The sequence below is a fragment of the Chaetodon trifascialis genome, chromosome 22 (assembly GCF_039877785.1).
Source record: "Chaetodon trifascialis isolate fChaTrf1 chromosome 22, fChaTrf1.hap1, whole genome shotgun sequence".
NCBI classification, from domain to species: Eukaryota; Metazoa; Chordata; class Actinopteri; order Chaetodontiformes; family Chaetodontidae; genus Chaetodon; species Chaetodon trifascialis.
The window spans coordinates 1,351,147-1,367,118 of record NC_092077.1 but is presented as its reverse complement, the minus strand read 5'-3'; the positions used below and the strand labels follow the sequence as shown (position 1 = coordinate 1,367,118).

General features: G+C 43.6%; 1 protein-coding gene across 1 annotated transcript in view; it reads left to right on the top strand.

Annotated features, from left to right (window-relative positions):
* Positions 1-15,972, top strand: part of gys2 (glycogen synthase 2) — a 57,368-nt gene that overhangs the window by 23,535 nt on the left and 17,861 nt on the right. Inside the window, exon 11 of the mRNA XM_070992596.1 lies at positions 14,700-14,813. Within this exon, the coding sequence (XP_070848697.1) occupies positions 14,700-14,813 (114 nt within the window). The remainder of the gene's footprint in view (positions 1-14,699; positions 14,814-15,972) is intronic.

Here is a 15,972-nt window from a genome sequence, read left to right as displayed (position 1 = left end):
TGGAGGAGTTGACCTCTGCGGTGACGCAGATGGCCTCAGGCAAGACGCCAGGCAAGGATGGGCTACCAGCCGACTTTTCTAAACACTTTTGGAGCTTTCTGGGACATGACCTTCTGGATGTGCTTAAAGAGTCTTTTGAGAGAGGGACTCTTCCAGCTTCCTGTAGGCGTGCTGTGATTTCACTGTTACCTAAGAAGGGAGATTTAACCTTGTTAAAGAACTGGAGACCGGTAGCTCTTCTATGTACAGACTACAAAATCCTCTCAAAGGTGTTGGCTAATAGACTGAAGGTTTTTATTCACCTACTTATTGGTACAGATCAGTCTTGCTGTGTCCCAGATAGATCCATGTTGGACAATTTGTTTTTAATGAGAGACATTTTTGATGTGTGTAAACTGTACAACTTGAATGTTGGTGTTCTCTCCATAGATCAGGAGAAAGCATTTGATCGTGTGGATCATGACCTCTTATTTAAAACACTGCAGGCTTTTGGTGTTGGGGAGCAATTTTTGTCCTGGGTGAAGTTGTTATACAATGATGCATGCTTTGTTGTAAAGGTGGGAGGGGGGCTGAGCAGTTTGGTGCCAGTTAGAAGAGGGATCAGGCAGGGTTGCCCTATTTCAGGTCTGCTCTACAGTGTGGCTATTGAGCCTCTTCTTGCTAGACTTAGGAACTGGTTGAGGGGTCTGAGTCTGCCAGAGAGGGTTAAAAGTACCCCCATAATTGTATCAGCTTATGCTGATGACCTGAATGTCTTTGTCCAGGGTCAGGATGATATACAGGAGCTGGAGGGCAGTCTGGTAATGTATAGAAAGACTGCCTCAGCAAAAATTAACTGGGAAAAGAGTGAGGCATGTTTGGTAGGCCAGTGGAGTGGGGGGTGCATACCCAGTCTTCCTAATCTTAGGTGGGCAAAGAAAGGCTTAAAAGTCTTGGGAGTTTATTTGGGGAATGAGGAAATGGAGGCCAAAAACTGGGAGGGTGTGCTGGGAAAGGTGCAAGCCAGGCTTAATAAGTGGAAGTGGTTGCTGCCCCAGCTGTCCTATAGGGGAAAAGTACTGGTCATCAATAACCTGGTTGCCTCGTCTCTATGGCACAGGCTACAAGTACTAACACCTCCACCACCTTCTGAAGCAGCTGCAGCGGCTCCTTGTGGACTTTTTTTGGTCGGGTCACCATTGGGTGCAAGCATCGGTCCTATACCTCCCGGTGACAGAGGGGGGCCAGGGCCTAATAGACATCACCTCCAGGACTGCTGCGTTTAGACTTCAGGCAGCTCAGCGGCTGCTCTACGGCTCTCCTCGCTGGTTGACTGTGGCCCGGCTGTTGCTCTGGAGAGCAGGGCAGCTCGGCTATGATTTACAACTGTTCATGATGAAGTCCAAGGTTACCAACTGGACTGGTCTCACACCATTTTACAGCACAGTTTTGGATACCTGGAAGACTCTGACCTTCACCCGACCATCTGACCCCGGGCCTGGGATGTGGCTGTTTGAGGAGCCACTGTTCAACAACGCTTTCTTGCCTGAGACTAGTTTTTCCTCTGTCACTTTGAGAAATGCTTTTATTGAGGCAGGAGTGGTGAAGCTGGGACATCTTACCAGGAGCCAATAGAGAGGCTGGCTGAAGTGATGGCTGTTCGCTCCATCAGAGTCCTGCAGAACCTGGTGAATGACGTGTGGCAGTCCCTGTCAGCACCTCTGCGGGCCTTCACTTAAGACAGACATCTTGCTGACCAGTGGACTGAGGGGTGTGAGTACGAGTTCCCTGTCCTGACAGTGAGTCCAGCGGTTGGGAGTGGAGACAGGAGAGCGGCATGCTTTTATCCCTAAAGACTCTGGTGCTGGGAGCTTTTACCTGCTGCAGAGGGAAACAGCTGTACTGCAGCTGTGTGAAGGTGCTAAATCTCTGTTCGCTCACAGGAGTCGGCGAGTCGAGGTGGACGGAGGTTTTTGGTGCGGACTTTTCTCCTAATGGCAGCTGACGGGTCCTGTATAAACCCCCTGTTGAGAAATGGATGGCTGACATCCAGTGGAGGGGGAGGGGTGTCCTTTCTGCTCGTGCACTGAGTCTTTAGAGCATCTAGTGTTATCTTGTCCCAGATTAAGTGGCCTTTTTAGATTGCTGCAGGACTGGGTTGGGAGAGGGATTTTCTTTTCCTCTCTTTGTTTTTGGACCCCGGTATACTCCTAGAAAGAAAAGGGTAATGGTTTTAATGAATTTTTTATTTGCAAGTGCTAAATTAGCAATTTGGAAAAGTAGGAAGAATAAACTGTTGGGAGAGGGGTGGACCAACCCAGTGCTGTGTCTGAGGGGTTTGGTAGTGGCACGCCTCAGGATAGAACATGCTTTTTACTGACTGACAGGTTGTTTGGATTTATTTGTGCAGGGGTGGGCTGTCTTGGGGAGGATGGGTCTTTGGTGCTGCATTTTTAGAGAGATGGTGGATTTTAGTCTTGTGTGTATGTGGATTAATTACTACAATTAATATGTAATTAAATTAATCTACAATGTTTTAAAATAAAGTTGATTGAAAAGTCAAAAAATCTTTTTACAAAGAGTGTAAAAAATAACAAAAAGGCCATCAAAAAGTTGTAAAACTGCATGCAAACATCGCAACACAGTTACCATAATAGCAGTTAAGAAATGGAAATTTAAAGAAACTGAGAAAAACACACTAAATGAACAAAAACAAACAAAAACGATGGAGCTACTGCAACAGGCTGCCATCTAACACAGCGTCACCTTGCCATTTTTGAAGAAGCCGTTCCTTTGGCAGGTCCGCCATCTGTTGTTCACCTACCCTTCCACTGTAGCTCCTGCAGAAGCAGCACTGTGATATAATCCTTCTCACAGCTGAATTTGCGTTTGAGATCCAAAACTTCTTGAGCAGCTTGGACAGTGTGTTATTTCTTCCGCTGTGACCCAGCTGTTGGTGATTGACTTTTAATATGAGCATGGAGATGTCACTGTTCTTCCAGATGACACTGTCTCTTGCTACAGATTTTCCAGCTGACAGTGCAGTCATTTCTGCCTTGAATCTTTGTTGCTGGCTGTAGCAAATGATGGAAACTTAAACTTCCAAGAAATCATCTTGTGACAAGGTTTGACCTCCTAATGCCCCTTTGACCTTTTCCATCTCCAACTGTATTCGGCTGGATGAACCTCCTTTCTATGGACATCAAAAGCCGGCAACTCCTTCCTCTTTTGCTTCAACTCTAAAAGAGTCCTCCTCAACCTAAGGAACCAAGCAACTGTGAGAGTCTTTGATGATTGTATTCACAGTGAAATCTTTCTTGACTTCTAGATCATCACACAAAATGGTGACGTCCATTGTATATACAGGCCAGTCCTCCTCCGGCTCAGAGAGAAACTTTGGACCCTTAATCCTTCTACCACCAGCCAGAACTTCAACTTTCATACCCCTGGATGCATCGTGAGCAGGGTTGTCCTTGGTGTTGATATAGCACCATTGAGGAACATAAGTTGTCACTCTAATGTTTGATACCCTATTCACTACAAATGTATGAAAGAGCTTATCCTAATTTTTTATGTACTTAAGCACAGACGTTCTAGCTGTCCAGAATGTCGACTGACCCAGCGGCAGCTGCAACTCTGATCTCAACATCTGATCCACATGGACTGCAAGAACAGCAGCTGTCAGTTCCAGATGTGGTATGGTTATCTGCTTCAGAGGGGTGACTCTTGCTTTACCTAACATGAACAAGACGTGGATACCGTTCCTGTTGTTTTGCATTCTGATGTAGGAAACTCTGCCAAATTCATTTTCACTAGCATCAGAAAAGTGATGCAGTTGTGCACGTGTGGACTGTCCAAAGTCCTTGGATATAATGCATTTCTTGATCTTAAATGACGCCATCCTTTCCAATTCCTCCAACTGTCTTGCCCATAGGTGCCTAATGTCTTCGGGTATATTGTCATCCTAGTCACACCTTCTTCTACAAAGCTCTTGCAACATGACTTTGGCAGGCAGTGTGACTGGTGCAAGAAAAACCAAGGGATCATAAACTGAAGTGATTATGGACAACATCCCTCGCCTGATATGAGGTTGCTCTTTTAACACCATATTGAATTTAAATGAGTCTGTCTCCACACACCACTGTAACTGTCTCTCAACTGCTGGGAAGTGTGTACAATGGTCTTCCACAGTTTTTCCTGAGTGCATAGCTAGCACAACTTGGGGAAGAAACAACCCCAAACACACATAGAACATAGCTTTGATGTCTCTCATGAATGCTACTGTTTCCTGTCTGAATCCTGTAAGGACTCTGAGCAGTGAACTAGTCAGGTTAGGGCCTTGTAATAGTTGGCTATTCAGTGAGGTTCCTTTAAATTCAGCACCACAGTCGAGCACCACACCAACAAACCCCCTTCTCCTTTGGAAAAGGAATTTTATCCCTATGCTTCTTTCCTTTCAGCTGTGGACACTCTTCGAAAGAGTGATTCCAATGCAGCACACACACGTCTTTGTTTCTCCAAAATGGAATCATGTCCTTTTGAAATAGAACATGAACTTCAGGATTCCTTGTAAGACTCGACGAATGTGTCAGTTGTAACAAAGCAGTTACCTTTAACTCTGCTAAACTTGGGCTGAGACTTATACTTATTAACAGTCTTTATGTTACGAACAGCTGGAAGAACCAGCGCCCAGTTGCAGAGTCAAAACACAAAAGTTTATTGAAAAAACAGAAAATCACCTTTGCAGGGAAAAACTTCTTCACAAAGAAAAATGAACCAAAAAACACCACAGCGGGATAAGTAGCAAAATAAATCACAACACAAAAAATACCACAAGGGCAAAAACACTGAGAAAACACTGGAGACACGTGGAGAGAGCGAGAGACAAGAAATCAAAAACCGTCAGGAGCTAGACTAGCATGGCAAGAGCAAGTAGAATAGCTGGCTTAAGAAGCCGGTTGATTAACTGATGAGGTGCAGGTGTACCAGGTGTGACTCGCTCCTGAGGAGATCGACCCCCCCCCCTCTCTCACTCTCTCACGCACCACCTGCTGACAGACAGGAGGGAAGGAAAATAGAGTTAGACTGGGAACAAACACCAAAACGAATCATGACATTTTAGTCCAGCTAGACCAACTGGCATGTCCTGGATATGCCCAAAAAGTGGAAAGTCAGAAATGATCTTACTTGACACTAGATGAATATACAGTAACCAGATCTTTGAACAGAGCTCTGCGATTATATCTCTCCAGTACCTTATGTGATTTTGTTCTCCATTTTCTCTCTGAGCTTGAATGGTAACTTTGTCATGATCATTCTCATGTTTGTACTGTAGGCGTGTCTATCTCTTGCAACAGCTGCGCAGAAATAGAGAATATGCTTGTAGTGCCTTCACATCCTCTGACTTTACTGCAGGCCAAACCAGTGCCTTCTTTATATAAAATGCAGCAATCCTGTATGCATTTCCAAAATGTTCATGTAGACGCTCTTCTGACCCGCAAAGACCTACTATGCTGCTTTTAAATAGTCCAACTCCACTCTGCTCATGATTCTAATTTAGTAGCAGCTGTTTGAGGTTTTTAGCTTTCATAAGGCACCTGTGCACCCCACAGTCAGTCAAAAGTCTAACTACCAACATGGGCAAAACCAAAGAGCTGTCAAAAGACACAAGAGACAAAATTGTAGACCTTCACAAAACTGGAAAGGGCTACGGGGCAACTGCCAAGCAGCTTGGTGAGAAAAGAACAACTGTTGGAGCAATTGTCAGAAAATGGAAGAAGCTAATGATGACTGTCAGTGTCCCTCGGACTGGGGCCCCACACAAGATCTCACCTCGTGGGGTATCAATGATGCTAAGGAAAGTAAAGAATCAGCCCAGGACTACACGGGAGGAGCTGGTCAGTGACCTGAAGAGAGCTGGGACCACCGTTTCCAAGGCTACTATCAGTAATACACTAAGATGTCATGGTTTAAAATCATGCAGCGCATGGAAGGTTCCCTTGCTGAAGTCAGCCCGTGTCGAGGCCAGTCTGAAGTTTGGCTCCGTAAGAAGCATATCAAGGTTCTGGAGTGGCCTAGCCAGTCTCCAGACCTAAATCCAATAGAAAATCTTTGGAGGGAGCTGAAACTCTGTGTTGCTCAGCAACAGCCCCTAAACCTGACAGATCTAGAGAAGATCTGTATGGAGGAGTGGGCCAAAATCCCTGCTGCAGTGTGTGCAAACCTGGTCAAGAACTACAGGAACCGTTTGACCTCTGTAATTGTTAACAAAGGTTTCTGTACCAAATATTATAATTGTTTGACTCAAGTGATCAAATACTTATTTGACACAGTAATATACAAATAAATTGTTTAAAAAAAAAATCATACAATGTGATTTCTGGATTTTTCTCTCACAGTGGAAATGCACCTACTGTATGATGAAAATTTTAGACCCCTTCATGATTCCTAAGTGGGAGAACAAAATCACAGGGTGATCAAATACTTATTGACCTCACTGTATAAGCAGTCTGCCTTGTTGGCCTTTGATTCCATACCATGCTCAAATGCTTTAGTGCAGTTTCTACACTGAAGAGGATCTCTGTCAAATACTCAAAATCTGTGTTTGTTGAAGACATCAAGCATTGTTGTTAAACAAGGGCGGCTGTTATTTTAGTTCTGTTGGTGCATTATGGTGCATATGTCTCCCTGCATTGGTAGAAGGTACATGTGCAGTTATTCACCCTCTAGTGGCTGCACATTGTTGGCTGGTATACAGTAGAGGGAGCTTGCTGTTGTGTAGCTTCATGCATTTCAGTTTTGTGCCAATAGTCCTTTGTGTTGACCTGTGTGTCATGCCTTGGTCCAATGGTGAATTATTGCCTTTCTCCTTTAGAATGTATCTCCTTTTGTCAATGGGTCCCCAAAGCTACTGCTTTGTGGCATCACGCTCCTCCTTATGGGACCATATGACTTTGCTGTTAGATTGAGCATGTTTGAAGTTGTTTTTTGCCCAATGTTCTTTTCCAGACAAGAATTCATCCTTTTAGATGCTGCCTGTGAATCCCTTCCACAATCTGAAGCAGCTTGTAGAACAGCTAATTTAGCAGTGGATGCAGCTAGTTTGGCATCCAACTCAAGCTGCTCCCTTTTTCTTCCCAGCTGTTCCTCCTGTGCTTCCAGAGCATGCCTTTCGTGTAAAGTTGCAGCATGAGCCAGAAGTGCGGCTTTCTCTGTTTCTGCTCTAATATGTGCAGAGGATATTGTTTTACCATTTTCAGCACCATATGTACTCTTTCTGGTAGTGAATTTACTGGCAACATTTGATATAGTGTCACCATTACCGTCATTGTCATTCACATTTGTCAACCATAGTTTCACATCAATAATGAAGCCCTGAGCGACCAATGCACTGGGACTGAAACTTCCGGCGCCACACAAATGGCAGCCTGTTACAGCAGCTCCCGCTCACTGTGAGCTTTTTTCCGTTTTAGTTTTGTCTTCTTTTATTATTTTTTAATATATTATCACGTGCGTGTTCGCAATTGATTGGAGCACTATGCTCTGGTCTTTCTCTTGCTTTTTTCATTGTTTATGAGTGTGTCTGGGGACCCCGTACGCAGCCAGGGTCCTGTTGTTTACAGTAGGGATCAGCTGTTGATGCTCTGTAACACCGCAGTGCTGCCCCACGAGAGACCCGACGTTCTCCGCGAGCTGAAGAGGAGGAGACAGGGGAGCCATGCTGGAGCCGATCGTCGCGCCAGAAGAAGGAGATACAGACCCGTACTCCCGTCCATTATCATGGGGAATGTGAGATCTCTTCCCAATAAGTTGGACGAATTAGCGGCGCTGACCTGGCACCAGAGGGACATAGGGAGTGCAGCCTCATGATGTTCTCTGAAACGTGGCTGACTCTGCTGATTCCAGACACGGACGCGAAGCTGGACGGCTTTAAGCTGCTGCGGGCGGACAGGACGAGAGAGAGCAGTAAGAGGAAAGGAGGAGGGCTGGCAGTGTTTGTGAATGACGGATGGTGTAACTCTGGACACATTACTATTAAATACAACTCTGCTGCAAGGACATTGAACTGTTAGCCGTTAGCATGAGGCCATATTACCTGCCGCGAGAATTCTTGCATGTTATTGCGATAGCTGCGTATATTCCCCCCTCTGCTAATGCTGAGGCAGCCTGTGATGTTTTCCACTCTGTCACAAGCAGGCTGCAGACAGAGCACCCCCAGGCCCTCTTTCTTATCTCTGGGGACTTTAATCATGCCTCTCCATCCTCCACTCTGCCCACCTTCACCCAGTATGTTACATGTTGCACTAGAGACAATAAGATACTGGTCTTGTGTTATGCCAACACCAAGGAGGCATACACTTCATCATCCCTCCCTCCCCTGGGAAGATCCGACCACAACCTGGTTCATCTCCTGCCTGTGTACAAACCTCTTGTGCACAGGCAACCAGCTGTGTCCTGCACAATGAAGAGATGGTCCGATGAGGCTGACGAGGCTCTGAGGGACTGTTTCGAGACAACTGTGTGGGAGGAATTCTGTGATTCTCATGGGGAGGACATTGAGGGTCTCACACACTGCATTACGGATTATATTAACTTCTGTGTGGAAAACACCGTGCCCACCAGGACTGTACGGTGATTTTCCAACAACAAACCGTGGATTAACCCTGACATAAAGGCTCTCCTTAAGGAGAAGAAGAGGGCCTTTAAGTCAGGAAATAAGGATGAGCTGAAGGCTGTGCAGAAGAAGCTGAGAAGGAAGATCTGTGAGGGGAAAAACACCTACAGAAAGAAGATGGAGGTTCAGCTGCAGGAGAAAAATGTCAGTGGAGTCTGAAGAGGCCTAAAAACCATCTCTGGCCACAAGGAACCTGACTCCCAAGCTGCAGGGGATCAAAAGTGGGAGAATGACTTGAACTTTTCTTCAACAGATTTGATCAGTCATCTGCCCCTCCCCCAGTCCAGTCCTCCATGCTGCAGCCCCCCCTTTCCCCCTCTGCAACATTCAGCTCACAGCCACCCCCCACTGCTCATACCATCAACTCAACCCCCTACCCACACCCTCCAGCACACAGCCCCCCTGCACCAACCTGCCCCTCAGAGCAACCCAGGTGAGAAACCAACTCCAGAGGATCAAGGCAAGGAAGGCTGCAGGCCCAGATGGCATCAGCTCCAGGCTCCTCAAGTCCTGCGCAGATCAGCTGTGTGGGATTGTTGAACGCATGTTCAATCTGAGCCTGAAGCTGGGGAGAGTGCCACAGCTATGGAAAACATCCTGCGTGGTACCGGTGCCTAAGACTCCGCACCCCAAGGACCTCAGCAGCTACAGGCCGGTGGCACTAACATCCCACCTAATGAAGACCCTAGAGCGGCTGGTCCTTGTTCATCTCCGCCCCTTGGTGAGCCCATCACTAGATCCACTTCAGTTTGCCTACCAGCCTGGAATTGGGGTGGATGACGCCGTCATCTTCCTCCAACACCGAGCTCTCTCTCACCTGGAGAAACCTGGGAGTAATGTGAGAATCATGTTTTTTGATTTCTCCAGTGCTTTCAATACCATTCAGCCTGCACTTCTGAGGGACAAGCTGAAGCACACCGGGGTGAACCATCACCTCACACACTGGATTCTGGACTATCTCACCAACTGTCCACAGTACGTGAGGACCCGGGACTGTGTGTCCGACATGGTCGTCTGCAGCACAGGGGCACAGGGAAGTTCTTTGACGACTCTGCAATCGTTGGCCTCATCACAGATGGGGATGACAGAGAGTACAGAGAACTGATGCAGGACTTCGTGGACTGGTGCCAGTGGAACTGCCTCCAGATCAACGCAGGGAAAACTGGTGGTGGATTTCCGCAGACGACCACTCTTCCCCCTGACACCGGTGAACATCCAGGGAACAGACGTTGAGATGGTGACATCTTATAAGTACCTGGGTGTTCACCTGAACAATAAACTGGACTGGACTCACAACACAACTGCACTTTACAAGAAAGGCCAGAGCAGACTTTATCTGCTCAGGAGACTGAGGTCATTTGGAGTGCAGGGGGCACTCCTGAAGACCTTTTATGACACTGTGGTGGCATCAGCCATCTTTTATGGAGTGGTCTGCTGGGGGAGCAGCATTGCGACAGCTGACAGGAAGAGACTTGACAAATTGATCAAGAAGGCCAGCTCTGTCCTGGGATGCCCCATTGACTCAGTGGAGGTGGTAGGAGAGAGGAGGATGATGGCTAAGCTGTCATTCATGATTGAAAATGACTCCCACCCCCTGCAGGACACTTTAACAGCACAGGAGAGCTCCTTCAGCAAGAGACTGCTTCACCCAAAGTGTGTGAAGGAACGCTATCGCAGGTCCTTCCTTCCTGCAGCAGTCAGACTCTACAACCAGCAGTGCTCCCAGTAGACCACACACTCACAAGACTTTCAATATGACTGCACTATAATACACATTAACTTAAGGTGCAATATATCAATTCCTATGTGTAATATAGGAAACTATTCACTATCAATACTCCAGTCAGGAGTACTATCATTCAATGTGAAATGTCAGTACTGATGGTTCATATTCATATCAATGTGCAATCATATCAACCATATCAATGTGCAATATCAGTATTGTTTGTTCATTACTCCTTGTTTATACTGTTTATATTGTTTGGTTGATATTTAATATTTAATGTCCTTTTACTGATGCCCTCTATGTTTGCTATCCACTTTTGCTGCTGTAATACTGAAATGTCCCCACTGTGGGACTAATAAAGGTATATCTTATCTTATCTTATCTTATCTTATCTTATCTTATCTTATCTTATCTTATCTTATCTTATTACACTTGCAACGTTGCGTGCACGCAATTACCAATGGCTGTTAAAGCTAGTAGCGCTACCCATACCTCATCAGAAAACTGTAGGGTGCCGTAGTCGGACCGATCTGGTCAGGCTCCACTGTTGCTGAATCAGATGCTGTAGTTGGACCTGTCCTCAAACGTCAACATTGCCAAATCTGATGCCATTGTTGGGCAAGTTGGTCGTCAGGGAGTCATAAGCACAGAAATCCCAGGCCAAATCTGCAATCGGTAGATAGCCTCGATTCCTGCTTCCAACATCTTAACTCGAAGTGAAGTTTTTTTGACTTAATGCAGTGACTTGACTGACAAAACAAGAAACCTACATGCTACTGAGGGGCTGATATACCAGTACTTGCCTTGATTGACGCTTCTCAATTTGTCACCTGTAAAGTGAATAATTCACTGTCCAAATGTGTATACAGCCATACTTAAAGTATATTTATTGACAGACCCATACGCAGACGGTGATCGTGCTCTTATATCTTATATATGCCTTTGCCAGCTATGAACACACCTAAGCGTGATTAGTGCATCACCTATCACCGATAACACACACAGAAAATAACACAATAGAAAATATGGCCTTAACAAATGTATTTCAGTTGTATTTCGAAATGAATAATATAAATTAGTATATATAATACTATATTTCCAGTATATTAATTGTTAGCACTGTCACGTATACTTAATACAACTTAAGTTGGACTTTTGTACAACTTTAAAACCTAACAAAAGTAGTTGTTCACAACTAATGTTGTTTTAGCACAATTTGTTGTTTTAGCACAATTAAAGTACATTATTTAATAGTCTAGATGCAAGGACAATTTAGTATGCTCAGTATACTAATATCCATTATATATTAGTGTATTTTTTTTCACTGGGGTATAAGCAGTTTTCATTTGAACTACGTTCTAACAATTAAGCAGAACCTGATTAAATCGATGTTTTGTGAGACTTTAGATGGCTTTGCACAATATAAAATAATAAACAATTCTACATCAGGTTTCCTGTGGCTGTAAGGTTTTAACCTGCTCCATCATTATACAGTAGCCAAAATAGCCAACAGTGAGATAAAAAGCAAACGCTGTAAAAGACAAATCTCCACCAGCACACTCTCATCCTTAGCTCTGTTTTTATGAATGGATAAGGCATTTCCCCTGGAATGATCAATGTGGGCAATGGTCCCTACTGGATATGAATTACATTATGGCATGAGGGGGTTTCCCTTGAGTGAAAAGCGTGAATGACCATCAGAGCTGTAAAAAAGCTGAGTGTGGGTTAATTACTTTTCTCTACCCCAGACCATCGGTCAATATTGCTGTATTGCTGTATTGAGCTGATGTATGTTACAGCACAGTGTTACAAGCGCTCACAAAAAGCTTTTTCTCAATTAAATGAATTTATGCCAGTGTCAGTATTTCAGTGATTGGAAATGGAATGAGAGTGGTATTGACTGCAAGTGTGTGGAGAGTGATGGACTGGAAACCCATCCTGAATGGTGATTGGTTGAAGTGCCCTTGTGATTATTTCTCTCTTTGTCAGTTTTCATGTTCAGCCCTTCACATTTTCCATCTGCCCCCACTTTTTAGTTGCAGGCTTGTTAATTTCAAAGAGTTGGATGCCCAGTCTAGTAATCACTCTTGCCGTTTTCTTTTTGAAAAAGGAACACATATCAAGACTTAATACCTTAAACAACTGCTAAGATTGTCACACTTCAGGTTGTAGTCATTCAAATTTCTGCTGTTAAAGGGTCAGTTCACCCAAACTGCATTTCAATTAAGTTGTGGTGTTAACAGCATTGATAGATACTGAAAAAATCTATAGCATAATTTCCTTATGTTTTAATTTCCTTAAACAGTGTCCTGGATATTCTGGATAATCCAAAGACCTCACTGAACAGCTTACATGGCGGCTACTTTCTACTAAAAAATATGATATTTCCATTCCAGTGTACCACAATCTGTTTTCATTGTCTTTACTGTTTCAGGGTTGTTTCGAAATACCCGTACAGCTGCGTTGCAGATGTTCTCATGAAATTACATCCTAGAAATATATCTGGTTTTCCTTATTTTCCCATACGTGAAGTTTGATTTTGTCAAAACATAAATTATTTTTCTTATATCATTTTTACATATTAGATTGTGTGGTCAATGTCTCAAGTCTAAAGTTTTTCAGCATATCTTTCACTATTTACTTACAGTAGCTGTTGTTGTGTACACTCTGTGTGTGTGTGTGTGTGTGTGTGTGTGTGTGTGTGTGTGTGTGTGTGTGTGTGTGTGTGTGTGTGTGTGTGTGTGTGAATATACATGGCATGCCGTCTGTGGCATGTTACTTTAGTGGTTTGAGAAACTATAACGTTGTTCTTGGACAGTTCATTGTAAAATTAGGGTGATTTCTTGCACACCCTCTGCCATCAGATGTATTGCTCTTACTGGGACATGTCTGAGCCAACCATCTGAATTGTCTTTTTCTTTTTGCAAATTTATTAAACCTGTGGTAAATTGACCAGAAGGGTGCCTGGGTAATGATAGGTACTAATTTGTAATTTACTTACTGATTGATGTTATTATTATTTGCAAGTTTAGTCCCTCTCAGGAACATTCCTAACACAGTTCCCTTCAAGAAAAGAAGAACAGGAAACTATAAAATAAAGCATGACTGCTTCTGTTTTGTGTCATGATCTGGTGGGAGACAGAAACCACATATCATTAACTCATAATGCCTGCAATGATCAATACTTCTCATAATCACAGTCTGAAAGGTTACAAGTTGTGGACCACGGAATCTCGTCGTCACTCTACTGCTTTCGGTATGTGTGTTTGTATGTGTGTGAGTTACAGTATGTGTATGTAGTCTTGTAAACATTTACATTTATGGAAATTCAGCTGACACTCCACAGAGACCCACATATCAGCATTGAGGACAAGCCAGACTGTATTAATACATACACCAATTCTCTGTCCAGTGGTGTTCACGCTAAACTTAAGCATGTTTCAGTCTTACTTGCTGCAATGAGCCTAACCTACTTTATTGACTGATAAACTGGTTAACATTGTTATCCCTGAGGAGAAATTGATTTACTGCAAAGCAATATCAAATTCTATCAGATTCTCATTCATCCAGGTCATGGTAATTCTAAAGGCAACTGGACTTCTTTGTGTTTCTAGAAGGCATTTCACCAGCTACACCCTAACTCATGTGATGCTAACCACTCGCATGATGCTGGGTGGAGGTATGATCCTGTGATGCCTTTGGAAGCACTTAGAATCGTAGCCAGTGACTAAAAAAACAGGATATTAATTTAAGATTAAGATTAAGATTCCTTTATTAATCACCCACACAACACAACATGCATATGCTATTCGGTGCACACAACAACATTACATGCACATGCCATGCTTCGGTGAAATTGCTTCCTCCACATTTAACCCATCCTGGTCAGTCCTTCCTCCGCGACAGACGAGGCTGTCAGCCAACGGCGGCGCCCGGGGACTGAGTTCCTTCTTGTCACCAGTGGTCAGGTGGTGATCTTCTTACATGTTTTTAGTGGTTTTTTTTTTTTAAGGAGAATACCCTGGGTGAACACGGGGAGAACATGCAAACTCCACACAGAAAGGTCCCCTTTTTCCTTGAGCAGCAGGCACCAAAAGCATGGTAGAGGACACAGGTGCCCACAGCGGGATTCGAACCGGGACCTTCTAGCTCTGGGGTGACCATGTTACCACTTGCGCTCATCCTTTCAAAGTGACATTATAATGATATAAGTCTAATCTAGCTAACAGTGTGGAGAAGGTTTGAAAATTCCACCTCACAAACACACAAAACGGAGACCCAACTGACCTTTGTCCTCTTTTAACCAAAAATGATATGCAGAGACACAGCCTCCCTCCAGTGACCACTCACAACATGCTGGATGACTCAACAGATCCCATCCTTTCCAACATCAGACGCATTGGCCTCTTCAACTCCAGGAATGATCGTGTCAAGGTAGACAACATATGCTTTATGCTTCCCTTAGTGTTTATGATCATTGTGTTCTCCTCTGGAGTCAGTTTGTTGACATTTCTTTGTAATGAGTTGCTTGGTGATGATGATGCACAATGTTTGACAATATTTTGGTCAAACCAGAAGGACTTCATGTGAAAAAGATTACTTTGCAGAGAGAATTAATGTCAACCTCTCGTGTGGAAGAATCAAGAGCTCTCCAAAGTCAGTAAGACTGAATGTCTGTTCAAAATTTCATGGTTATCCATCCAAGAGCTGTTGAGATATTTTAGTCTAGACCAAAGTGTTGGACTGACCAACTGACTGAGGAACCAGTGCTGCCTCCAGCATGGCTAGAATGTGTAGCAGGGAATCAAATCTTTAGCAAACACATTTTACTGTTATTTACTATAACTTTATTACGAGTAATATTTTGTTGTTGTTGTTGTTGATAGGTCTCTTGGCAGAATTAATTAGATTGTCACTGAGTGCAAAATTAAATATTAAACTCAACATGTATCAAAGTAATGAAAGTGTTTTTAATTGTTTGTACAGTAAGATTACTACATTTAAACAAACTAAATGTTGCTGCAGGCACTGCAGCCACACTTAATTCCGGGAATTCTTTCATGTCAGAGGACAGGTATTCATTACTTCAAAGTATGGAAAATAAGAAAGCCTATATAATGGGTTATGGATTTGTTTACCATTCAGCAGGTAGTAATGCAATCTGCCAACTACATTTTGAGATACAGTTGAAATGTATCTCAAAATAAAAATGCTTAAGAGAGGTGATAATGGAAAGGTCAGAATGTCACAACAGTTGAGGGTTCATGCTCTGCTGACAACAAATATCTACAACACATTTTATAGAAATCCAGAAAAAGCGTTCTCTTGGGAGCATGGATGTTTTTGGTAAATTTTGGGGGAATATGTCTATTTTTATCATTTGTTATTTCATGTGGACAAGAGGCATAGGACTGATAGAACGGTAATAGCTGAAAGGTAAAGGGACCACCAAAACATTAAGATTCATCCTCTGGGAACCCTGAATAACAACAGAAAATTTAAAATCATAAGATTATTTATTGATTGTATACTGCAGCTAATGATGAGTCTAATCTGTACAAATAATAAATAGCAAACAATTCCCAGGGGAGAC